General features: G+C 33.2%; 7 protein-coding genes across 8 annotated transcripts; 4 read left to right on the forward strand and 3 right to left on the reverse strand.

Annotated features, from left to right (window-relative positions):
- The first annotated feature begins 106 nt into the window (after nt 1–106).
- LOC143201889 (tubulin glycylase 3A) lies at nt 107–9,335 on the forward strand. The gene is made up of 14 exons (XM_076413072.1): nt 107–229; nt 279–374; nt 451–827; nt 3,664–3,867; nt 3,929–4,061; nt 6,605–6,664; nt 6,736–6,860; nt 6,913–7,057; nt 7,120–7,306; nt 7,803–8,018; nt 8,076–8,166; nt 8,221–8,645; nt 8,698–8,986; nt 9,043–9,335. Exons 1-14 carry the CDS (start codon nt 215–217, stop codon nt 9,209–9,211), a joined length of 2,532 nt encoding a protein of 843 aa, XP_076269187.1. The 5' UTR covers nt 107–214; the 3' UTR covers nt 9,212–9,335.
- Nucleotides 9,247–12,395, reverse strand: Arglu1 (Arginine and glutamate rich 1). Of its 2 annotated transcripts, XR_013007045.1 has the most exons (5): nt 12,148–12,395; nt 11,732–12,092; nt 10,856–10,937; nt 9,669–9,752; nt 9,334–9,562 (listed from the first exon to the last, which is right to left on the reverse strand). XR_013007045.1 is itself a non-coding variant. In XM_076413113.1 (4 exons), exons 1-4 carry the CDS (start codon nt 12,309–12,311, stop codon nt 9,398–9,400), a joined length of 774 nt encoding a protein of 257 aa, XP_076269228.1. In that variant the 5' UTR covers nt 12,312–12,393; the 3' UTR covers nt 9,247–9,397. The 2 variants fall into 2 exon arrangements, 1 of the variants encoding a protein (XP_076269228.1); XM_076413113.1 differs by lacking the exon at nt 10,856–10,937 and having other exon boundaries at nt 9,247–9,562; nt 12,148–12,393.
- A 44-nt stretch (nt 12,396–12,439) lies between these two features.
- On the forward strand, nt 12,440–15,411 carry LOC143201894 (uncharacterized). Its single transcript, XM_076413083.1, has 10 exons — nt 12,440–12,717; nt 12,774–13,028; nt 13,088–13,267; nt 13,319–13,405; nt 13,458–13,689; nt 13,747–13,951; nt 14,010–14,163; nt 14,214–14,403; nt 14,827–15,031; nt 15,087–15,411. Exons 1-10 carry the CDS (start codon nt 12,580–12,582, stop codon nt 15,331–15,333), a joined length of 1,893 nt encoding a protein of 630 aa, XP_076269198.1. The 5' UTR covers nt 12,440–12,579; the 3' UTR covers nt 15,334–15,411.
- Nucleotides 15,412–16,805: 1,394 nt separating this feature from the next.
- Nucleotides 16,806–19,944, reverse strand: Atu (Another transcription unit). The gene is made up of 10 exons (XM_076413073.1): nt 19,029–19,944; nt 18,804–18,974; nt 18,678–18,743; nt 18,489–18,626; nt 18,253–18,416; nt 17,977–18,188; nt 17,727–17,922; nt 17,502–17,674; nt 17,228–17,443; nt 16,806–17,170 (listed from the first exon to the last, which is right to left on the reverse strand). The coding sequence occupies exons 1-10, from the start codon at nt 19,685–19,687 to the stop codon at nt 16,874–16,876; spliced, it is 2,292 nt and encodes a 763-aa protein (XP_076269188.1). The 5' UTR covers nt 19,688–19,944; the 3' UTR covers nt 16,806–16,873.
- A 52-nt stretch (nt 19,945–19,996) lies between these two features.
- On the forward strand, nt 19,997–21,563 carry peo (ubiquitin E2 variant domain-containing protein pendolino). Its single transcript, XM_076413112.1, has 6 exons — nt 19,997–20,137; nt 20,189–20,343; nt 20,399–20,463; nt 20,516–20,616; nt 20,700–20,893; nt 20,948–21,563. Exons 1-6 carry the CDS (start codon nt 20,105–20,107, stop codon nt 21,222–21,224), a joined length of 825 nt encoding a protein of 274 aa, XP_076269227.1. The 5' UTR covers nt 19,997–20,104; the 3' UTR covers nt 21,225–21,563.
- LOC143201910 (UPF0598 protein CG30010) lies at nt 21,457–22,307 on the reverse strand. The gene is made up of 2 exons (XM_076413114.1): nt 22,083–22,307; nt 21,457–22,038 (listed from the first exon to the last, which is right to left on the reverse strand). Exons 1-2 carry the CDS (start codon nt 22,224–22,226, stop codon nt 21,556–21,558), a joined length of 627 nt encoding a protein of 208 aa, XP_076269229.1. The 5' UTR covers nt 22,227–22,307; the 3' UTR covers nt 21,457–21,555.
- Nucleotides 22,308–22,406: 99 nt separating this feature from the next.
- On the forward strand, nt 22,407–22,999 carry RpII18 (RNA polymerase II subunit RpII18). Its single transcript, XM_076413122.1, has 2 exons — nt 22,407–22,620; nt 22,675–22,999. Exons 1-2 carry the CDS (start codon nt 22,494–22,496, stop codon nt 22,941–22,943), a joined length of 396 nt encoding a protein of 131 aa, XP_076269237.1. The 5' UTR covers nt 22,407–22,493; the 3' UTR covers nt 22,944–22,999.
- The last annotated feature ends 68 nt before the right edge of the window (nt 23,000–23,067 follow it).

The raw sequence follows: 23,067 nt of genomic DNA on the forward strand, positions 1-23,067 counted from the left end.
GTTATAAATAAAATGTTTGTTTTTTAATTCAATTGTTTTAATTTATTCCTTTATCATAATCCGAATTCGTCTTCAAAACCAAACGTCATCTAAACGTCATTTTAGTCTGACAATGAAAATGCGAAAAAGAACAGTCATGTCTAAATTATAAAAGCATTTCCGAAGAATGCATTCATCAAAATTTACAGTACTGTATTTCACATAATACAAAACAATGTCTATCACTCAAGTAAGGAAAGTTCGGTGTAAATACAAACGTACAGAAATCTATATTTCAGATCCACAACTCCAAATTACCATCGGATAATTTTTCAGTCTCGAGTAAAACCGATCGAAATGAGGGTGAAAATGACAAAGACTTAACATTAGAGAAGGTCAGTAATAAATAATAAATTAACCAGTTTTATGGAGAATAACTAGGTGAAAAAAAAAATAACCCTGATTTTTCAGGTCGCCAGAGATATGGCCATAGTTCTCATTAACCTTAAAAACGGAATCAAACTGGTCAAATCTACGTCACCCTTAAAGGGTTCTGAGGAAGTGACAGATGACGTGGGGATCGAGATTGAGAAATTGTACGAGAAACATAAATCGCCAGATGCGGCCAAATCGCCCGGGAATAAAGTCAGCACGACTAATAAAATCAATCCGCCTACCAACAGTAATCATTCAGACAGAGTTACTCAAAATTCAACTAATAAAGTAAATCAAAACCAGAAAAGAAGTGGCGCACAAAAAAGACGTCCCAGTGTGATAGATAGCAAGAAAACTAATAATAATAAAACGAATGCACAAACTATCGGAGGGGCCAAAAAATTGTATAACAGGTAATGCAAGAGACTTGTCTTTATTATTTATATTTATATTTATATTTATAATATAAATAATTTTATTGGCAAAGTATATCAAAAATAACATTTATTTTATGGCTAATAAAAACACAATTTCGCCTAATTCTGGAGAATCATGGCATGGGATTTAAATTTACAACGTTGCCAGTTCTTACAAATTGTACGTACATTTGAAGAATATATTATAAATAGAATAAATTATCTTGAATTCACAAATTAATCTAATATGTCTGTTGGTACTTAAGGTAAACATTTTTGGTACATTTGTCATTTCCTATCATGACCGGTAGAGCAATTAGTCGATTGTTTTCATCAGCTTTTAAACAACGACAGATTGTAATGAAATGTTATGTGACATGACTAATAGATTGCAATTAGGATGGTTCTAGCGACATCTATGCATCAACTTTTTGATAGATGTATTACTTTAGAATATTTTGTGTTTTATTATTTTCTGTCTTCATTCTTGTTTGACTAATATGGAATTTTTTCGACAAAATGTATAACACATTGACTGAAAAGTCCCGGGGCTAACAGATTGTAGTGAATTGTTATGTGACATGACTAATTGGGATGGTTCTATCGACATCTATGCATCAGCTTTTTGATGGATGTATTACTCTAGAATATTTTGTGTTTTATTATTTCCTGTCTTCATTCTTGTTTGACTAATATGGAATTTATTCGACAAAATGTATAACACATTGACTGAAAAGTCCCGGGCCTAACAGATTGTAGCGAATTCTTATGTGACATGACTAATTGGGATAGTCTATCGACATCTATGCATCGGCTTTTTGATGGATGTATTACTCTAGAATATTTTGTGTTTTATTATTTCCTGTCTTCATTCTTGTTTGACTAATATGGAATTTCTTCGACAAAATGTATAACACATTGACTGAAAAGTCCCGGATCTAACAGATTGTAGTGAATTGTTATGTGACATGACTAATAGATTGCAATTAGGATGGTTCTAGCGACATCTATGCACCAGCTTTTTGATATATGTATTACTTTAGAATATTTTGTGTTTTATTATTTCCTGTCTTCATTCTTGTTTGACTAATATGGAATTTATTCGACAAAATGTATAACACATTGACTGAAAAGTCCCGGGCCTAACAGATTGTAGCGAATTCTTATGTGACATGACTAATTGGGATGGTCTATCGACATCTATGCATCGGCTTTTTGATGGATGTATTACTCTAGAATATTTTGTGTTTTATTATTTCCTGTCTTCATTCTTGTTTGACTAATATGGAATTTCTTCGACAAAATGTATAACACATTGACTGAAAAGTCCCGGATCTAACAGATTGTAGTGAATTGTTATGTGACATGACTAATAGATTGCAATTAGGATGGTTCTAGCGACATCTATGCACCAGCTTTTTGATATATGTATTACTTTAGAATATTTTGTGTTTTATTATTTCCTGTCTTCATTCTTGTTTGACTAATATGGAATTTCTTCGACAAAATGTATAACACATTGACTGAAAAGTCCCGGGCCTAACAGATTGTAGTGAATTGTTATGTGACATGACTAATAGATTGCAATTGGGATGATTCTAGCGACATCTATGCATCAGCTTTTTGATAGATGTATTACTTTAGAATATTTTGTGTTTTATTATTTCCTGTCTTCATTCTTGTTTGACTAATATGGAATTTCTTCGACAAAATGTATAACACATTGACTGAAAAGTCCCGGGCCTAACAGATTTTAGTGACATGTTATGTGACATGACTAATAGATTGCAATTAAGATGGTTCTAGCGACATCTATGCATCAACTTTTTGATAGATGTATTACTTTAGAATATTTTGTGTTTTATTATTTCCTGTCTTCATTCTTGTTTGACTAATATGGAATTTCTTCGACAAAATGTATAACACATTGACTGAAAAGTCCCGGGCCTAACAGATTGTAGTGACATGTTATGTGACATGACTAATAGATTGTTTTAGGATGGTTCTAGCGACATCTATGCATCAACTTTTTGATAGATGTATTACTTTAGAATATTTTGTGTTTTATTATTTCCTGTCTTCATTCGTGTTTGACTAATATGGAATTTCCTCGGCAAAATGTATAACACATTGACTTAAAAGTCCCGGGCACTTCTTTTATTATTTTCAAAACAATCAAAAACAATTTCGGTTTTAATTTTACACGGCTTCTTGATGGGAAAAATACCGTTCAAGCGAAGCAATGGGTTGAAAAGTGTGACTTGTATGTGTGTGTGTGTGTGTGTTGTGACTCAACTCTATCAGAAATAACAATAAAACGTTGGTTTTCTGACTTCAAACGTGTTCGGAGAGACACCGATGATGCAGAACGCAGTGGACGTCCAATCGTCCCGTCGAAGTGGGTACAGCGTTTGCTCACTGTTGACCAAAAATAAGAACGTGTTGATGATTCTGAGCAGTGTTTTGGCCATGTTTAAGTGTAACAAACCGGAATGTTTGCGTCGTTATATGACAATGAATTAAACATGGATCCATCACTTCACTCCGTAATCCAAACAATCGACATCTGAGTGGACAGCAAGCGGTGGCAGGCCTATTTTGAGGCAAAAGATAAATCGATCTACAAAAGTGGTATTGAAATGTTAGAGCGGCGCTGGAATGATTGTGTGGCTCTTGATGGAGATTACGTTGACGAATAAAGCCAATTTTGATTTCTAAAAAACGCGTCTTCTTTGTTACACCCGAGACTTTTTAGCACATGTGTTACATCAACAATCAAGAACATATTAAGGTAGCGTTAATTGGTTTTATTTAAATTGTACACTTTAAACAGAACGTCGATAAGCAATGCCGCCGCTAAAAAAACATTATCCGGTTTCGCCTCGCGAGCTGCCTACAATCCTCTGGGGATCATTAAGGACGAAGTCGAGAAGGCTAAGAGAGAAAAGAAAACCTTCACAATCCACGGACAGTATCCCGCCATCAGGAGAGCTCTCTTGAAACGAGGATGGGTGGAGAAATTCCATCCCAGTTTTAAGTAAGATCGTATATTGGTATCGAGGTAGGCGTTGGGTTATTCTATTTTGTTTTTTTTTAAGGGAGAAAATGAATCAAAATATTAGAAGGTTTTACACGATGGACGTTGCGGAACTGGTGGATTTGTTGAGGAACAGGGAACTAACGGAGAGTATCAAAGTGTTGATCAAGTCGAAATTATTAAAAGATCATCAGGTAGAGAATGTAAACGTTTTGATAATGGGGTGGGGAAAAAGTAATTTCGATTTTCTTCGTATTTTCGAATTTGCATTTATTCATATACATTTCCGACACTAAAATGGTAAAACCATAATTATGTTACTGAATAAAATACTTTTAACAATAAAATTGAACCTATTTCAAAAAATAAATGAAGAACTCACTAAAAATTAAAGAATAATCAAAGAAAAACATTTAAAAATAAAAAACAGGTCAATTGAAAAGTCCCCGGCTTGACACATAGATGGCGCTACTTATGGATTAAAACCATACATTTTTTAGTTAGCCCTAAGCCGCAGAAGATGCGTGTATAAATTTGACAGCTGTCGGATCATTAGTTTGTGAATTATGGCATTTTGAGTGAAGCAACTTTTGTTATTGTGAAAAAAATGGATAAAAAGGAATTTCGCGTGTTGATAAAATATTGCTTTTTGATGGAAAAAAAGACAGTTGAAGCAAAAACTTGGCTTGATGGCGAGTTTCCGGACACTGCCCAAGGAAAATCACCATCAGGGATTGGTATGCCAAGTTTAGACATGGTGAAATGAGCACCGAAGACGGTGAACGCAATGGACGCCCAAAAGAAGTTGTTACCAACGAAAACATTTAAAAAATCCACAAAATGATTTTGAATGGCCGTAAATTGAAATTGAATAAAATAGCAGAAACTCTAAAGATATCAACTGAACGTGTACATCATATCAAAGAAAGCTTTATCCAAAGTGGGTACCGCGCGAGCTCACTTTTTACCAAAAAGAACGACGAGTTGATGATTCGGAGCAGTGTTTGAAGATGATCAAGCGTAAAAAATCCAAGTTTTTGCGTCGATATGTGACAATGAATGAAACATGGCTCCACCATTTCACTCCGATGTCCAATCGACGGTCATCCAAGTAAACTGCACATGATGAACCCGCTCCAAAGCGTGGGAAAACGCAACAGTCGGCTGGCAAGGTTATGGCGTCTGTATTTTGGGATGCGCATGGAATAATTTTCATTGACTACCTTGAAAAAGGAAGCACCATCAGCAGCGACTATTACATAGAGTAATTGGAGCGTTTGAAGGACGAAATCGCCGGAAAACAGAAATAGAAAGTACTGCTTCACCAAGACCATGCACCGTGTGAAAAATCCATGAATTGGGCTTCGAATTGCCTCCGCATCCACCGTATTCTCCAGATCTGGACCCCGGCGACTATTTCCTATTCCCATATCTCCAAAGAATGCTCGCTGGGAATAAATTTTCGTCGAATGAAGAGGTGATCGCCGAAACTGAGGCCTATTTTGAAGCAAAGGACAAATCGAACCAGAAAAATGGTATCGAAGGAAGTTGGAGGGTCGCTATAATCAGTCTATTACCCTTGAAGGGAATTATGTTGAAAAAAGAAGTAATTTTATAAAAAAAATGTGTTTTCACGCAATAATCGTTGTAATAACTAAGTTTACTGAAGGGCAAGTTCTTCTACAAAGGGTGAATGTCATATGGGTATTTTTTGTCTCATTTACTTTGATACGCCACGTTTTCAACCATAATTTGACTTTGTACAGATGAAATTGGATATTGCTTGTAGCTGATAGTGAATCCTCGTGTGATGATAAAACCGCTGTATAGTCAGCATATGTTGCAACAGTAGTGTTTCTTGAGATCGGTAGGTCAGCTGTATACAATAGATATAACAATGGGCCAAGAACATTGCCCTGCGGAATACCGAATATATTGGGTGTAGGTCAGTGTATACGTCACCCTGTTTGCAGTCCGAAGGCTTGAGATATCGAGAAATGCAGCAGAGCAATATCTCTTAACATTTAGGTTTTTATTAACTTTATTGACTAATCTATATATTTTTTCTGTTGTTCCGTGTTTATTACGGAAGCCAAATTGATGGTCCGGAATAATATTTAAATGTACATAAACCAACGAAAGACCTTACTCTCATAAGATCTTACAAAGGGTTCCCTTCAGTTTGTCATTGTTGACTTTTTTGTCATGTAAGACTTTTAACAATGGAATGGAACATCTTTGTTTCGTTATTACATTTAAACTTATCATTATTACGGTAACTGCTGCAGAAATGGCGTGATAGAACAAGCTGTTAGTTCCCAAAAAAACTACTTACAAAAACACTTATGATTCTTCCAATAAAACAGTCTATGCACGTTATAGATGATGTCAAAATTGTAAAGATGCAGTTTGTAAAAATGTAAAATTCGTTGTAAACTCGAAACAGAGTTTTCCTTCTCATTTTATTAATTAAAGTAACCTAGTTAAGAGTCAGAGATCTAAAAACCAATGAGTTTTACTCGTTTTCGTTTTATCTGCTAGAATTCATACCCAACACACTTTAATGGCCCATTCAACAATTATTTCAGTTTTTTCTGTGTGGAACACAATGTTAACATGATAACAGTCATATAATCAAGAAAACACGGTTTTAAATAAACATGGATAACTTTTTCCACTCATCTAACATTTCGACAAATATTTCATAAAATATCTTGATTTAAATGTTGTTATTTAGGTAGACCTTTATTGGGACCATTCATTCGACGCTTTCAAGGAATGTCCTGATAGCAAAAAGGTAAACAGCTCAAACAAAAACTAATTTTTCTGCCCTATCGATCAACACCTCCACAGAAAAATTAATTTTAGCTCACCATGATAAATCGCTTTCGAAGGGATTCCTACAGTTATACTAGCAAAGAAGGTTTGTGTTATGCTTCCCGGGATTCTTATTGGCTTCAGATTCCAGGAGTGGCCAGAATCAATCATCCCAGGTAACCTGATAACTGTTAATTTAAAATATACCTTTCACCGTTCGTTTTTCAGATGTTATGTGTTGTGTAAAGGCGGCGATACCCAACACTTTGTGAGAGATTTTGGTATCACGGCGGCTATATCTCTACTTAAATGGTTGGTAAAGACCAACATTACAGGAGAGACCAAAGTTGTCAGTTACACCGGCCAGATTCCAGTAAAAATACATTAATATAATGGTAAAATAATATCCCTATATATATAATGACGATATTGCAGTTAAAGTACTTTTACTTCGCCATAACGGAATGTTATAAATTCATCAAGCGTCTGAAACATCAAGACATAGACGAAGACATCAAGGAGGCCATGGAAGTGGAATGGAACGAATTCTTGCAACAATTTTATAAAACCGTGCATGTAGGAAATCATTTTAAACTTGATGCGAAAGAAAATCCGGTAAAAGGTACCTATAGAATTTAAATAACTGATATTTATGTTTTAGTCAAAATGGGCATATTTATATCTATTTCGATACAATACATCATTTATTACAAATAGGAATTAAGTAACAGCTGCTCATTTGTAGACAAGGTTTATCAAAATAATATTGCATTAAATAATATGCATATAAATAAAAATACCAGATGACCACCAAGGCGGTATTTCCCTTTCTTCTATAACTATACATTTTTTTCATATCGAACTATCCTGTCCTTAATTAAAAACAAAAAAAACAGCTGTCAAATATCTCTCAAACGCCTGGCAACCAAATCGCACCGATGAACCAGCTGGTATTGGGCGAGAGGCTCGTAGTCATGGAAACTGGTTTGTTTTTATATCACATCAATAATAACTTGAATTTGCACTTATTTTACTGCAGTTTTTAACGTTAAGAAATACAAATTTTGATTATATTCATATATATTTGAAATGACAATTTCAACACTTTTATATTTCAGTGGCAAAAAGTATGATAAGGAAGGCAAATTACATCCTTAATGAGATTCGACCGCATATTCCTTGTTTTGATATGGACGGATACATGAATATCTGGATACTGAAGCCTATCAACAGCAGCAGGGGAATAGGTATTCATGTTTGCCGAACCCTACAGTACATCTTGGATGTGATAAAGAAAAATCCAAATCGTAGATACGTAATACAAAAGTATATCGGTATGTACAAATATTTCGTTACCAATTAGTATCGATATTCAATCAAATATTCTTTAGAACGCCCTTTGCTTATACACGATACGAAATTTGATATACGTCAGTGGTTTTTAGTAACCAGCTCACATCCTTTAACCATTTGGATGTATAAGTATATCAAACTACTCCATTCTTAAGAACACATTTATATATAATCGTGTTACAGGTCGTGTTATTTGAGATTTAGCTCACAGACTTTCAACTTGAGAATATTACATGAATCAATTCACCTCACCAATAACTCGATCCAAAGCAAGTATAAACAGCAAAGTTCTCGAGACCCATTGCTCCCATCTCACGGCATGTGGGACTCCAAGGAGTTTAAAAAATATCTTTCAAATATCGGCTACCCGAAAATTTTCCAGCAGGTAATCTATCCAGGCATGAAGGAGTGCATTACCGGTGCCATGATAGCTCATCGAGATAAAATAGATAAGCGAAGAAACTGCTTCGAAATATACGGAGCTGATTTCATGTTAACGGAAACCTTTGAGCCCTGGTTGTTGGAAATCAATTCCAATCCAGCCCTGTTTGCTTCTACACCTGTAACGGCGAAAATGTGTCCGGAGGTTCTAGAAGATGTTATTAAAGGTACGGTATATTTTCTATGCTTATTGCGTCTGTACAGTTAAATACATTGCAGTCGTTGTGGACAATGCTCGGAACAGTAATGCAGGCACCGGTAACTTTGAACTGATATACAAGGAGAACCTGCAAAACCAAACCGCAAATATCAAGGCGCAGTTTGACGTGAGCATCATCCCCGTGTCGCAGGAATACTTTTGCGATATATCGGAGAAGCAGAGCCCAAGAGACAGAGATCAGACACTGGAAAATTTGGATCCCAGTATGGTGTTGTTGAAAACCGGGGAGAACATGAAAACTACCCTCAGGAACCTCATAGGCATTATTAGAAATGAGAAATTAAGGAAGTAAGGAAACACGATAATTGTTACTAAGAATGTCTTATACCAGCACATTATTGTAGGCGTTGTCGAAAGGAACAGTCAGTGTATGCTAAAAATCTGACAGCTACTGATTCCAGCACACAAACTAAACAAGAATTAATAGCTTTATACCGAAGCCCAATTTCTGAAATGCTCTCTGGATATTCCCAGGATATATTGAACAACAAGGAGCAAGGATATCCCAGCTAACTGTTAAAAATTTAAGCAAATACAAAAAACAAAAACCGTATACAAAAACAATTTATTAATTTATATATTTATATATATATACAGCTTAGAAGTATAACCCTAATTAAAATTTGTTTAAATAGTTTTTTTTAAGTTTATTCTTTTATTCCACAATAAAAAACAAATATACATCACTTTTCACTTACACTACAAAACTGGCTTCAGTGAAAATGATAGTTTTGGCCTTGAGTTATTCTTTCCGAGTATCTTCTTCTGTTCCTCTTTCGTTCTTCGTTCTTGTTCCTTCTCGAGCCGCCTGCGCTCCTCGTCAATTTTCCGTTGCTCTTCAACCATAGCTAATCGTTCTTCAGCCTGCAAATAATTGAAAAATACGTAATTATATGGCATTCCTGTTAAATCGCATTCACGTTTATGGTAAATATGCAATGTTGCTTATCTAAGATAAAAATATACTAACCAATTTTTTCTGGGCTTCCTCTATTTTCCTCTGGTTTTCTTCAAGTATTCTCTGAACCTCCTCATGTTTTTTCCTCTCTTCCTCCTATAAAATAGGACATGGAGTTAATATGTTAGCACTATACATTTCTAGTCCGGTCCCAGCTTTCGTACGCTGCATCGTCAAATTTCATTCTCAAACACATTGTATATTTACTGTGGAAACGTAATGAAATATAGTATTGATGGAATGTTCCTTGAAAATGAAATGAATCACACCCAATCCAAATTGTCGTCCATTGTAAAATTAAATCTATTATGCGGTAATGCCTGACAAGATTTTAAGAAGATACATATATTAATTCTACAATGGCCGGGAGAAAAATAAATTTGGAGTTTGATTTTTGTAAAAAAAAAAATTTTGAAGATCGTAAAGTTGCTCGAATTATGATACTGCAGATAGAATTAGTAAGGATTAATATGTCTAATAAATAAAAAAGAGACAATTGCAATAAAAAACAAAAAACCTTATTTAGCAACCAAATACAATGTTATTAAACAAATATTTGTAGAGCTAGATCACCGTGACAATTTCTACAACTTAAATAACTTAAAACTTATATCAGTCGATTTTCATGATTCCCTGTTAGTATTCAAAAATAAATGTTTAGCACTTGAAACATAAGTATTTTAAAGAAATGTTGAAATTGGTGAATTAAAATTACACAAAAGAACAAAATCAAAACAATCTCACCAATTTTAAGAAAAACCACAAGTATTCGAAAACAAAATAAACTTATTACAGGCTACTATGATTTAAAAGAATACATCTATGCAGAAACAATTACAGTGATCTGTAAAATATGGATTTATCCAAGATAGTTAAAATAAAGCTGGCTAATACTCATTATATACTGGCTAAAAAACTCATCTTTATTTTTAATTTTCAAAAGACTGCCCTTAGAAACAGTTTGAACACTTCAGAATATAACAAAAATATATTCGAGAATATACATTAAAAGTGAAAAATAAATGAACAAATTTAACTCCAAAATATTTTCCAAAATAATATGATAAAATTCAGACAACGCACTCACAGCCAGGCTTGGACCATTGTGACAGTTAATAAAAAAATGTTGAGGAAGACCTCAGTCTCCCCCAAAGGCAGGGTAAAAATAAAAATGAGTATAAAAAAAGGTTTGATAATACCTGCTACGATGAGCTGTCCACCGTACGTTGCTCCGTGATCACTCGCTTTGCATGGCAGGCCGCTCTTTAGCTTTATAACCAGCTAACGGCATATAATTTACAACATAACTTGAGGAAATTTTATGTAGATGGTCTGATCTACATTCTACCTGCTTTTGATTCGTAACTATCCATAGCGAGCAAGCCTTAGCATCAATTTTACTCCCTCAGGTTAATCAAATGATTATTTAAAAAATTAAATACAGGACAGTTTTATAATAAAAATAGAACAATTAAAAAACAACTAACTATATCTTCTACTTTAGGTACTAGTATGAAAAATAAGCAAATATCTTTATCTACTAATTACGTCTAAACAATATTGGACAAATGAACTCTAAGTATTCTAGTTAATACTCTAGTTCAATGTACTTATAACATAATACAGATATATAAGAAATGTAAAGGTAAACATAGTTATTGATATTTTAAAAATCTGTCCTGTCTTAATTATATTTAATTGAGGGGTAACAACATCCATTTGTCTTCAAATTATATGTTATTAACATAAATCATAATATTAAATGAGTATTTTGAAGAATTATATTTATGGATTTTCCATTCATAATAATGGAGAAAAGATTTTGGGGTGAATAAAACCTATACAGAAGAAAAACAAAAACAAGAGAAAAGCATCAGTAGACATTCAAAAATTTAACCAAAAATAAATTGTGTAATATTAATAATCTGTGTGTATTCAATAGCGTAATCTCTCATAAAAAAAACTCAGTAGAATTCCGCAAAAAAATATCTATTTTAAATTGTACAGATACATGATTATCAGATCATAACAAAAATATATTCTAGGTTTAGAAATTGACATGAATTTAGTCTTACCTCTCTTCTCCTTTCTTCTTCCCTTTGTTTCTCCTTAGTTCTCTCTAAGTCCTCCATCACTTGTTTCTCCATGATACGTTTTGCTTCCTCTACCCGTTTGGCGATTTCTTTTTCAATTTCATCGCGTCTTTTTTCAAGTTCTTCTTCAACCCGTTTCTTAACTAAATCCTCTATCCTCTTTGCTGTTTCTTCTTCTATTAGTTTTTGTTCAGCCTCTCGCTGTCGCCTCTGCCTTTCCATTTCAGCTAATCGTTCTACTTCATCCATTTTTCTATATTTATGTTTTTTACTTATATGTTTATCAATTCTATCGGCTGATGTATCACTGCTTGTTGAAGAAGACTGTGAATCTGTACGTTTTCTAAAATTGTATATATATAGGAATAATAATAACAAATAAATAGTTTTAAACATACTTTATTTTAGCCTTTTCTTTAATTCTTTCTGAACGTTCTGAACTTTTATGTCGTTTATGAACACTAGAACTCATTTCTGACCTGTCTCTAGACTTACTCCTTTTGTGATGCTTAGTTTTATGATGCTTTTTCGGGGTCCTACTTCTTGAACGAGATCTACCCATAGTTAAATAAAAAAATATCAAATATTCAAAGCAGTAAACATATAAAACAAGATGTCCGAAAGCATTCTGTCATCTTACTAAATTATTGTTGACAACTATGACATTTGATATATTGATTTCAATTGGCTACAGATTCAAAAGTTCTTGCAAAACAAACTAAAATATTCTAATTTCTAACCTAAATAAATGTGTAAACAAAGACTAAAACAAAACTTTAATTTTCAAATTAATTGCGACTAGTAACATACAAATAAAGAATTAAAAGCAAATGGATCAAATAAAATTGTGTAGGACATGTCTTTCAGATCATATACCCACTAACTCTGTATTTTCCCATTTGGAGTCAGAAGAGCTATATGGCAATACAACTTATTCAGATATCTTAATGCGTTTAACATCACTTAAGGTAACATTATTTATGATTTATAAAACGACATACTCCGGAAGTGATGTATTTCCTAGATTTTGAAAAATGATGGTTTACCACAAAACATTTGTAAAAATTGTCAGAAACAAATTAATAATGCCTTTCAATTCAGTAAAGCTTGTGAACGATCTAATAGCATTTTGCTAAATTTATTGAATAAAGAAGATGTGAAATTAGAAGCAAAACTTGAAGCGAATGATATTGAAAAAAGTGTTACTGTAAAAGCAGAAGATGTAGATTTGGTTTCGAGTGATTTAATTGATGTAAGATTAGAAAGTGGACTTAGGAAAGTAAGTATAGTTTCTGAATGTTATGTCATGAACAATATTATAATTTCTTATATTTGTAGAATGATACTGATACAGAAGAAAATGATAAATCTACCATATTTCAGCCAGCAAGATATATTTGTAGTTTATGTAATAAAACATATAAATTTCAAAAAAATTTGGAAAGACATAAATGCCACAAGAACCAATTTTTAAATGATAATAAAAATCAAAACAGCAATGAATTGATGTGTTACAAAGTAAAATGTTTTGGGCTGTTAAGCTACATTTATTTATATTATTTATTTTAGCCAACTGAAAATGTTTCCAAAACTGATCAAACAAATCAGACAATATTTAAAGAAAAACATAATAAAGACTCGGATGATTCTAGTCATGTGATGTTGTTACTGTGAACATGTTAAGTAGAATTTTAAATGTTGTTTTTAGGGTGACAATGTGGAATTTGATAATATAGATACAGCTGCCACGGAGCAAGAGTCAGAAGATGACTTTGTGATGGATTATAGCTGTGATATTTGCAGCAAAACTTTTAAATTTCGTAGTTTATTAAATATGCACAAGAGAACTCACTTTAAAGAAAGGCCATTTCTTTGTAGTATATGTGGTAAAGGGTTTGCAGATAAATATGGATTAAGAAGCCACTCGATTACTCATTCTGGTATTTAAATTTTTAGTTATTTAAATTTTTGAAGAAAACATGATGCAATATTTTTAGAGAAAAAACCATACACTTGTAATTTCTGTCAATCGAACTTCAGAACACAAGGTGCTCTTAAAGTCCATGTCAGAGTACATACAGGAGAAAAACCATATTCCTGTAAAGAGTGCAATAAATCATTCAGACAGTCGGCTAATTTAATCCAGCATGAGAGAATTCACAGTGGAGAAAAACCTTTTGAATGTCAGATATGCCAAAAGAAGTACATACTTACTTGTTTGCTATATAGTATTGTTATATCTATTTGAACTCAATTTTAGATTTAACCACAGTGGCAAACTTAAAGTCCACTTCAGGACTCACAGTGGAGAAAGACCGTTTGGATGCCCCCATTGTAATCGTTATTTTGCCGTCAAAGATACTTTGAAAAAGCATCTATGGACTCATACGGGGGGCCGACCATTCAAATATAAAGTAGTGTTGTATCGAGTTACTTTACCAGAATTAGTAGCATTTACTTTTAGAAGTCAAAGAGCGCCAGTGAAATTATTCCTAAGTACCCATGTGATATATGTAACAAAATGTTCAAGTATAAAGCAAATCTAATATCGCACAAACGAACCCATACTAACGAAAAACCATATTTGTGCAGTACATGTGGAAAAGTGTTCGCTGAAAAGCATGGCTTAAAGGTGCATCTAAACATACATACAGGTAACCAGGATATATTTTTTTTTGATTTTGTCATATTTGCAACTATTTACTTCTGTATTTTTGTGACCACAGAACTCGAAGGTTAGTCAATTAATTTGTTTCAAAATTTCTCCACATTAGATTTAGCAGCAGAGTGTTTCATTAACTGCTATGGGAAACGGAAAATTATAAGTTTTATATTAATTTTTAATTTGTCATGATTATATTGGCATGGAAGCCATTCCCTAATTAAAAATTAATAATTTATGCTTGATAATGTGTACTCCAAATGAAGATTTTATTGAAACTGTATACAAAATAATTCATTCTCCAATATTTTCTAAGGACTCATTGAATTATTTTTATTGTTTTTAGTTTTTCCGAAATTTACTTTATCGGTTGTCATGTTCTTATTTGAGTGAAATAGATAGAGGCATGTTGTAGGTGAGAAACCATTTACGTGCAAAATATGTGACAGTAGATTTTCTGCGCCTACTGCGTTGACCATACACATGCGACGGCATACCGGAGTAAAACCATACAACTGCAATGTTTGTGGTAAATCATTTTTCCAGGCTAGTAATTTAATCAGTCATAAAAGAACCCACACTGGCGAGAAACCCTATGAGTGCAATTTGTGTTTTAAAAAGTAAGTGTCAAGCATTTTATTTTATAGTCATTGCAATTGTACCTTTATTTTAAAGGTTTTCGGCTAGCAATAAACTTAAAATCCACATGAGAATGCACAGTGGAGAGAAACCTTATAAATGCCACCTGTGCTCCGAAAGTTTTGCTCGCAAAGATGTTCTGACCGGACATATACGAAGACACACGGGAGAGAAACCATATACTTGTAAAATATGCAATCAGTCGTACTCGCAAAGTGGAACTTTACATACGCATATGAAGACACAACATAGAAAGCCGGAAAATGTCCCTCTCGAATATTAGAGCATGTCATTACAGTTTAGCGTTTAAATATTTCTTTGTTTTATAGCTATGTATAAATAAATGTACATCTTTATATAACTTGGATTATTGTTCAACTCCATTCAATCTATAGGTTTCTGTAAAAAACTGCATTGGCTTCCATATTACAGGTAACTGTGATATATATCTTTTTTGATATATTTTAATACATATGCCTGTAATATATTTATGTTATTTGTGATTACAGATTTCTGTATTATACCGTTACAGGTTTCTATATCACATTTCCTTACCTACAGATTGCTGTAATATATTTTGTAACTTTTAGAACCATCCCTAAGAGGGCGGCACAAGAAATTCAGAAATGTTATCTATGTAATATAGATTTCTGTAACACTGGTGTAATATTATATAGCATTTTAGGCATAGATGGTACATCCCATATTATTTTGTGGCAGCTTAGACAACCAGTCATATCTAACAACGTGCAAAGCCTAAAAACAAAACCGACAACACTAAAGGGTATTTCTTCTTTGCTTTATACTGGCCGACTGTCAAGTGGTGTAATTGTAAAATAAAATGTAGTGTAATAAGTAAATAAAAATCAGTTTGAAGTCGGTACCGTGCCCAAACAGTTATATTAAATTAGATTTGGGCGTTTCCCTCGATTCCCCTTCCCCCCAAGAGATCCTGATTTGATTCTAATGGGACCACCTCGGATGTGCACTCTCTCGAATAAAAGAATTTTTAAAATCGACCCACAAATAACGGTGAAATCGGCGAACATACATAAAAAGAAATATATAGCCGAACATAGAACCCCTCTTTTTCGAAGTCGGTTAAAAAAAGAAGAAAATTTTGATATACAATATATTTAGTTTTTTTTAATTTTCCAAGTGTCTCCATGTTTATTTAAGCATTTTGAGTATTAAAATACTTAATATATAAATTAATTTAAAATTTAAATACTTAATTAAATTAAATTAAAATACTTAATATATAAAATATTCTTGTTTACCGATTAATTTATTATTATTTAGTATTCTAGTACCTATTATTTTATTTAAAAAAGTTGCCAAAGTATAATAGATGATGACGATTGATTGAGAAAATAAGAAAAGAATATTTGGGGGTCATTATTCCGTTCATCTACAATCAAATGAAATTTATGAAATAAAACATAAATATATATAATAGTGTAAATAATAGTAAAATATAAAACTAATGGTGTATAAATCAATACATTTATGTAACTAAAATTTTAATTTAAGTTATTTCAACAATTCAGGTAATTTTTATTATTTTATAATTTTGCATACCCTCAGTGCTATAAATTAAACGCGTTGTCGTAGAACAAACAAAATTAATTAATTTAAAATAAATATCACTGCTATCAAACATTGTAACAAAAAAGAATCATTTATCTAAAAATAATTTTTAAAACCGCCATTACTTAAAATGTTTTCACTCTCTTGTGAAATAATAGTCTGGACCACAAAAAATATTTTATTTCACTCGTCTTAAAAACTAGATTATCTTAAATAAACCCCAACGGGCAAAATTATTCGCTACCGCTCTCATCATCCGAATCTTTAAGCGCCTTCGGTTTGTCAGATTTCCTCCCTCTTTCAACGTCCGAGCCTTCTTCGTCAGAGGAATAAATTGCACCGCCTACTTTCGCTGCGGCCGAACCTGGTTTATACTTATTTTTAATAGCGTTAAGAGATATGGCGCCTTCGTCATCGCTTCCGTCTTCTTCTCGGTACGACTCCCTAACAGCATGCGACCTTGTTGCCGAATCACTTTTTTTACGTGTAGTTTTGGGCCTAGCCGTTTGTCGTAATTTTTCCTCCTCTTTCTGTAAAATAAGAATTGACAGTTAATAACAAATGACAATCATGACAACAAAAATCACCTTTAATCGAATGGCGCGATCATTATCGGGATCTGCACCAACTTGCGATAAAATCTTGATACCGGATGTTTTTTGCGACCTATCGGCAAGCGATAGGGTCATCTTTCTGTGCGTGAAACTCTCCGTCGAATGTGGTCTGAAGCTTAATTTCGTACGGAATACCGCCTGACCCTGTAAACCAGTACCTTGGCGAATAAACAGATGGTTATGATCACCCTGAAACAAAAAAGGTACAGTTCTATTTTATCTTAAAGCTCACCATTATTTTTTTTACCTGCAAAGGTTGCCTATATACATCAAATATTTCTGAACCCAGATGTAAACTGTAAGATCCATCCGACCATCGCACTATTCTTGCATTAGATTCCTTTTTGATGTTGCCCTCTTTATCCAAGACATCTCTCCATCTGATTGTGTTTTCCACTTTCAACTTCAAACGCGCTCGACCTTAATTATTAAAACGATAATAATTTTTTTAATGACAACTTTCAATGTTTACCTTCTTCGTCTAACGTTTCCTCTTCGTCTATTTCGTCTTCATACGTTTCTGGATCAAACGGTCTCGTCTCAACAGACAAGAAATTAGGCAACTTAACGAAGTTAATGTCTCGGCCCAAGTCGCAAGTAATTTTAGGAACCTCTACGTCAATTCTTGTTTCTGGTATAGGTTCAGGTTCATTTTCTCTATCCTCATCCTTCAATATTAGAAATTTTAATTTTACATTGCAAAAAATGATTTAATAATATACCTCATCTCCCACTCTTCGGTCTTCCTCATCGCCGGATTTTCTCTCTTGGCTACGGCTACGGCTTCTGCTTCTGGATTTACTCCTGGATCTGCTCTTGCTACGACTTCTGCTTCTGGTTTCCTCTTTATCTGAACCATCCTTTTTCTTTTCACCATCACTGTCATCACTGATATCATCAGCATCATCGCCGAAAATAGCGGCAGCACTGACTTCTGAATTTCAACATATAATAATATGAATATAACTAACACTAGATCATTACAAGAATTTACTTGCCTTTCTCACGTCCTTCACCTTCACTATCTGAATCCAATATTCTACTTTTTTTCTTGGAAATTTCTTTCTCTTCAGAACTGTCCCTTTGCCTTTTGGAAGTGCTGCGATCACTTTTAGGTGAACCATGTTCATCTATTTGAAGATTGGGACTGTTAGACCTTGATCTAAAAATAATAAAATGAAACTAAAAATCTCTAAAAAAAAACTAAAAAAACATATTTCTGAAAGATTTCTACCTAGAATTTGACTTATGAGAGCCAGCACTACCGCTTCTTCCCGACCCAACTGACCTCGATCTAGATCTTTTTGAATCATTTGATCCAGACCTTTTAGATTCTTTAGATCCTGATCTTCTAGAAGCAGCTGATGTAGATCTGCAAATTTAAACACATCAAGTTGTTTAAATATGATTCTTAATCTATTACCGTCTAGACTGATGAGACCGCTTTGATCCAGCTGAGCCTGATCTTCGTGATTCTCTTGAATTTGATCTAAAACCATTTAACCCCAATTTTGAAATATATATAAAACATATCTTGAAAAGCACCTACCTAGATTTCTGAGAACTTCTGGAATGTCTTGAACCTGACCTTGATCTTTGGGATTGAGGACTTCTGCTACCTGATTTCTGGGAAGTTTGTGATTTTACTTGACCTGAAGCAACAGATTGCGATCTTGAAGGTGAACCTGAATGTGATTTATTAGAGGATACAGATCTGGATCTAAAAAAAACAATAATAAGATATCCATAAAATATTGCTGGTCAATTAAAATACCTTGATTTATTAGAATCATGTGAACCAGATCTTTTAGAAGCAGCCGATCCTGATCTTCTTGAGGTGGCCGATCCTGACCTTCTAGATGCACGTGAATGAGATCTCCCAGAAGCCACAGAACCAGACCTTCTAGAGGCAGCTGAGCCAGACCTTCTAGAGGCAGCTGAGCCAGACCTTCTAGAGGCAGCTGAGCCAGACCTTCTAGAGGCAGCTGAGCCAGACCTTCTAGATGCAGCTGACCCAGATCTTCTTGATGCAGCAGAACCTGATCTGTGGGAAGCAGCTGATTCTGCTCTTGGAGATTGAGCTGAACCAGATCTAGCTGAACCTGAACGCCTAGAACCAGCTGATCCAGATCGTCTTGATGCTGCTGAACCTGATCTATGGGAACCTGTGGGACTTTGAGATCCTACTGGACTCTGAGATCTTTGTGATCTTGATCTAACTGATGCCCCGCTTCCAGATGGGGATCTAGAACCACTTCCAGAACGACTAGATTGTCTGCTTCCTGGACGTGAAGAACTCTTGTCATGTTCCTTGGTATCTTCTCCGTCAGGTGAATGGGATCTTGAGCGATTTTCTGTATCCTCTGGGCTACCTTGTGTATTCGGCGTAGCACTTCTATTGGATTCACTTTCAGAACCACTATCTGATGACATGGTAGTTGACAATATTAAACAATACTTTCGTAAGTTATTTAAGTATATACATATATTAAATCAACATATACATTTTAAATATAAATGTGTTGTTTACCATAACACGAAACCACCATCAAGCGGTAGGAATAATAAGCTAACCTTTCAAACTTAAAATTCTTCTTTATCAATTTAAGGCTTTGTGTTGAAATACTTTTCATCTCGATTTAATATAACTTATGAGATTGATTGATTGATATATGATTGGTATTCAAAATGTTAACCACGAGACTATGTCAAAATATAACAGATAATGTGGGATGAGAGATAATGTTTTCTAAGTAATAATCCTCGTTATCTGACGATAACATTGGATAAACTTTTAATGATTATGTTTAACAACAAAATCGTTTTACCTTTTAGTTCTATTATTTGGATATGTTTGCTGCACCAATGAGTAAAGAAAATAAGGTAATTCTGTCATGTATATTTAACTTTTTTACAATATGTTCATAATTATAGGATGAACGTACTGAAACATTTACCAGACAAGGCTCCCTAAGGAGGGTGATACCACCACCTGAAACCAATCAAGAAAATTTATTTGGCAGACAAAATGAAGATCTTAATAGAATATTTAAAATTTATAGACAAGAATATATTATATTGGCTGAATAGTAATTATAAAATATTATATGCATAAACAACACTTAATTTATTCTTAATTTTTAGTAAAATGATCGAGACTGAAGATATTCAAGGTGTATATGTTATTCCGTCCAGAGAAAATTCATTAAGTAATTATAGTTTTTTTGTGAATTAAAAACATTACTACAGTTATTATTTCAGTTTGGTTTGGTACAATTTTTGTCAGAAGTGGGCCTTATAAGGATGGTGTTTTTAGATTCACTATTATGCTAGATGAAACATTTCCTGACTGTGAACACCCAGTAAGTCTTCATTTAAGTAATTACAAATATAACAACATAATTACAAGTATCACAAATGATTTTATGATGTTCATAATTTTTAGAAAGTGGTATTTCAAACTCAAGTGTTCCATCCAGTAATACACCCAGAAACAAATGAAATGAATTTGCTTGGAGGTTTTCCAACTTGGAACAAAAATGAACAACATCTTTGGCAAGTTTTAAAATATATACAGTGGGTATTTTCTAATGTGGAAGCTAGTGTATCTCATGGTATAAATCAAGAGGCATGTGAAATGTAAGTTTATGCAACTTTTATACATATATCATATGTTTGACTTTATGACATTAGGATTGCCAAAAACAAGGAAAAGTTTATAATTAAAACTCAACAGCTGGTACAACAAAGCAAGGATCATTTATTTGATACACCCCCAACTGAAGATATTCACTACATAATATTTGAACAATTCAACCCTGATGTTCATAAGAAAGACAAAATGTTAACATTTGCACAGGAAACAGCTAAAATTGACAAGAAAGGATATTCATGGGTTTTACCAAGAAGTTATAAACCTTTGGAGAGGCCCCTAACTCCCCCAACTGAAAGTGATAAAAAAGAGTTATAGTTTTATATTGTTTGTTAAGTTCTGTTATGTAACTTATAGATGTTAATTTATATTATAGCAATAACTTGTTTATGACAATTGATGAATTTAACAATTCATTGTCAATGTTTGACATTCGTCGATAACTCACATAGGTAAGATTTTAAATCTACTGTATTTGCACTTTGTGTGGCAAATATAATGTTGGACTGAAGGACGATCAAATTTAACTTTTAGGATATAAGCACAACAGTTTTCTGGTACACTAAGCATCTATTTCTGTATAAAGTGCAATACAAACAAAATTCTATTCTATTATATTTGTTATTTAATATTTTATTAAAAATCTTTACTAAGCAACATCTTTTATTTTATAGTACCAATCAGTTTTTAGATTATACGTCGTTCCAAAAAAAGTAAAATGAGTTGGTGGATTACCCTCGCCATCCTCAAATTTGAACTGATGACTAAATTCAATAGCCAACTTTGACCTTACTAAACCGATAGATCCTGCTCGCTCATATGCTGGATGATACACTCTTCCAGTTTCTGGCAACATGAAAATCTTTTCAGGTTCAAATTTAATTTTCAGGAAATCATCAGCATGATTATGCGCTAAATAAAATTCATCATCATGCTTGAGGACATGAGTAAAAACTATTGGACAATCGTCACATCGTACGAAGTTTCGTTCCCTTCCGCATAACGAAATATACGGAAATTCTGGATATCTATCGCTACTGTTTATTCGAATTTGATTGAAAAAGAAACGTAGGAATTTTTTTTCTTTAAAGCATGACGTAAAGTTTTTCATTCGTGCATCATCTAGAAATAGCTATTATAAAAATATAATATTTAACAGTTTCGGGATAATTTTACCATCCCTTGATGATCGATGTAATAAAAATACTCCCTAATTTTTGGTTCTGGAGATTGGCCTTGAATGTATGCAACATTTCTTGTAACTCTATGCCTTTTGAAATAAGATTTTAAAAAAGAACTGAATCTTTGAAATAAAACCATTTCTGGTTCCCAAAAAGATAATCAACAGTACTAGAATAAAGGTCAATTAACACGACTAAAAAAGAATAATATACCCAAAATAATATTTATAAATCGTATGTCATCATAAAACCCATTATTGGAAAAGAAGAATAATGGAGATCATATTAACTGCCAGGTTTGACAGAATATTTTAGGTTATGTTTTGTATTTAGTTCCAAAAGAAAACATCGCCAATTTATAGAGCAGTTTTCAACAGATATTTTAAATTAAAAATATATTTAAAATATGGCAGACGAAGAATATGATGATAATGATGTTGGTGATGATTTTGAGGACGATGTAGAGGATGATAACATTGAAGAATTAGAACAACCTGAAGAAGAAGGGGATAATATCGATATATTACAACCTGGTAAGTATATACTATGTTTATATTTTAATGCAAATATAACGCAGTAAATTACAGGCCAAGCTGGCGGTGGCGTACCTAAGAATAAGAGAATAACAACAAAATATATGACAAAGTATGAAAGAGCTAGAGTTTTGGGTACCAGAGCATTACAAATTGCTATGTGTGCTCCAGTAATGGTTGAATTAGATGGCGAAACTGATCCCCTACAAATAGCTATGAAGGAATTGAAGCAAAGGAAAATACCAATAATAATAAGAAGATACTTACCGGACCATTCATATGAAGATTGGGGAATAGATGAACTTATTATAATAGATCATTAAGCAAATACAATAGTTTTAAGTATTTTTATAATGTTAATAAACCTTGTTTTTAAACATTGCTTTGTTTACTTTAACACCATATATTTATGATATAAAGATTATACGTGATTTCATAAGAATATAT

This window comes from Rhynchophorus ferrugineus, unplaced genomic scaffold (genome assembly GCF_030347505.1).
Source record: "Rhynchophorus ferrugineus isolate W39M unplaced genomic scaffold, kcgeb_rfMv2 rfM9, whole genome shotgun sequence".
Taxonomy (NCBI): domain Eukaryota; kingdom Metazoa; phylum Arthropoda; class Insecta; order Coleoptera; family Curculionidae; genus Rhynchophorus; species Rhynchophorus ferrugineus.

Excerpts from the sequence above, each read along its gene's own strand:
- LOC143201889 (XM_076413072.1), top strand. Across the intron at positions 828-3,663 it reads GCCAAAAAATTGTATAACAG|AACGTCGATAAGCAATGCCG; the intron begins GTAATGCAAGAG and ends CACTTTAAACAG. Across the intron at positions 8,019-8,075 it reads CGTAATACAAAAGTATATCG|AACGCCCTTTGCTTATACAC; the intron begins GTATGTACAAAT and ends AATATTCTTTAG.
- Arglu1 (XM_076413113.1), bottom strand. The coding sequence starts at position 12,311 with ATGGGTAGATCTCGTTCAAGAAGTAGGACCCCGAAAAAGCATCATAAA. Across the intron at positions 9,753-11,731 it reads AAGAAGAAAGGAGAAGAGAG|GAGGAAGAGAGGAAAAAACA; the intron begins GTAAGACTAAAT and ends CCTATTTTATAG. Across the intron at positions 9,563-9,668 it reads AGGAAGCCCAGAAAAAATTG|GCTGAAGAACGATTAGCTAT; the intron begins GTTAGTATATTT and ends AATTATTTGCAG.
- LOC143201894 (XM_076413083.1), top strand. The coding sequence starts at position 12,580 with ATGGATCAAATAAAATTGTGTAGGACATGTCTTTCAGATCATATACCC. Across the intron at positions 13,952-14,009 it reads TGTCAGATATGCCAAAAGAA|ATTTAACCACAGTGGCAAAC; the intron begins GTACATACTTAC and ends ACTCAATTTTAG. Across the intron at positions 15,032-15,086 it reads TGCAATTTGTGTTTTAAAAA|GTTTTCGGCTAGCAATAAAC; the intron begins GTAAGTGTCAAG and ends TTTATTTTAAAG.
- Atu (XM_076413073.1), bottom strand. The coding sequence starts at position 19,687 with ATGTCATCAGATAGTGGTTCTGAAAGTGAATCCAATAGAAGTGCTACG. Across the intron at positions 18,975-19,028 it reads CATGATTCTAATAAATCAAG|ATCCAGATCTGTATCCTCTA; the intron begins GTATTTTAATTG and ends TGTTTTTTTTAG. Across the intron at positions 18,189-18,252 it reads AGGTGAAGGACGTGAGAAAG|AAGTCAGTGCTGCCGCTATT; the intron begins GCAAGTAAATTC and ends GTTGAAATTCAG.
- peo (XM_076413112.1), top strand. The coding sequence starts at position 20,105 with ATGTTTGCTGCACCAATGAGTAAAGAAAATAAG. Across the intron at positions 20,138-20,188 it reads CAATGAGTAAAGAAAATAAG|GATGAACGTACTGAAACATT; the intron begins GTAATTCTGTCA and ends TCATAATTATAG. Across the intron at positions 20,464-20,515 it reads GTCCAGAGAAAATTCATTAA|TTTGGTTTGGTACAATTTTT; the intron begins GTAATTATAGTT and ends TTATTATTTCAG.
- LOC143201910 (XM_076413114.1), bottom strand. The coding sequence starts at position 22,226 with ATGGTTTTATTTCAAAGATTCAGTTCTTTTTTAAAATCTTATTTCAAA. Across the intron at positions 22,039-22,082 it reads ACATCGATCATCAAGGGATG|CTATTTCTAGATGATGCACG; the intron begins GTAAAATTATCC and ends TTTTTATAATAG.
- RpII18 (XM_076413122.1), top strand. The coding sequence starts at position 22,494 with ATGGCAGACGAAGAATATGATGATAATGATGTTGGTGATGATTTTGAG. Across the intron at positions 22,621-22,674 it reads TATCGATATATTACAACCTG|GCCAAGCTGGCGGTGGCGTA; the intron begins GTAAGTATATAC and ends AGTAAATTACAG.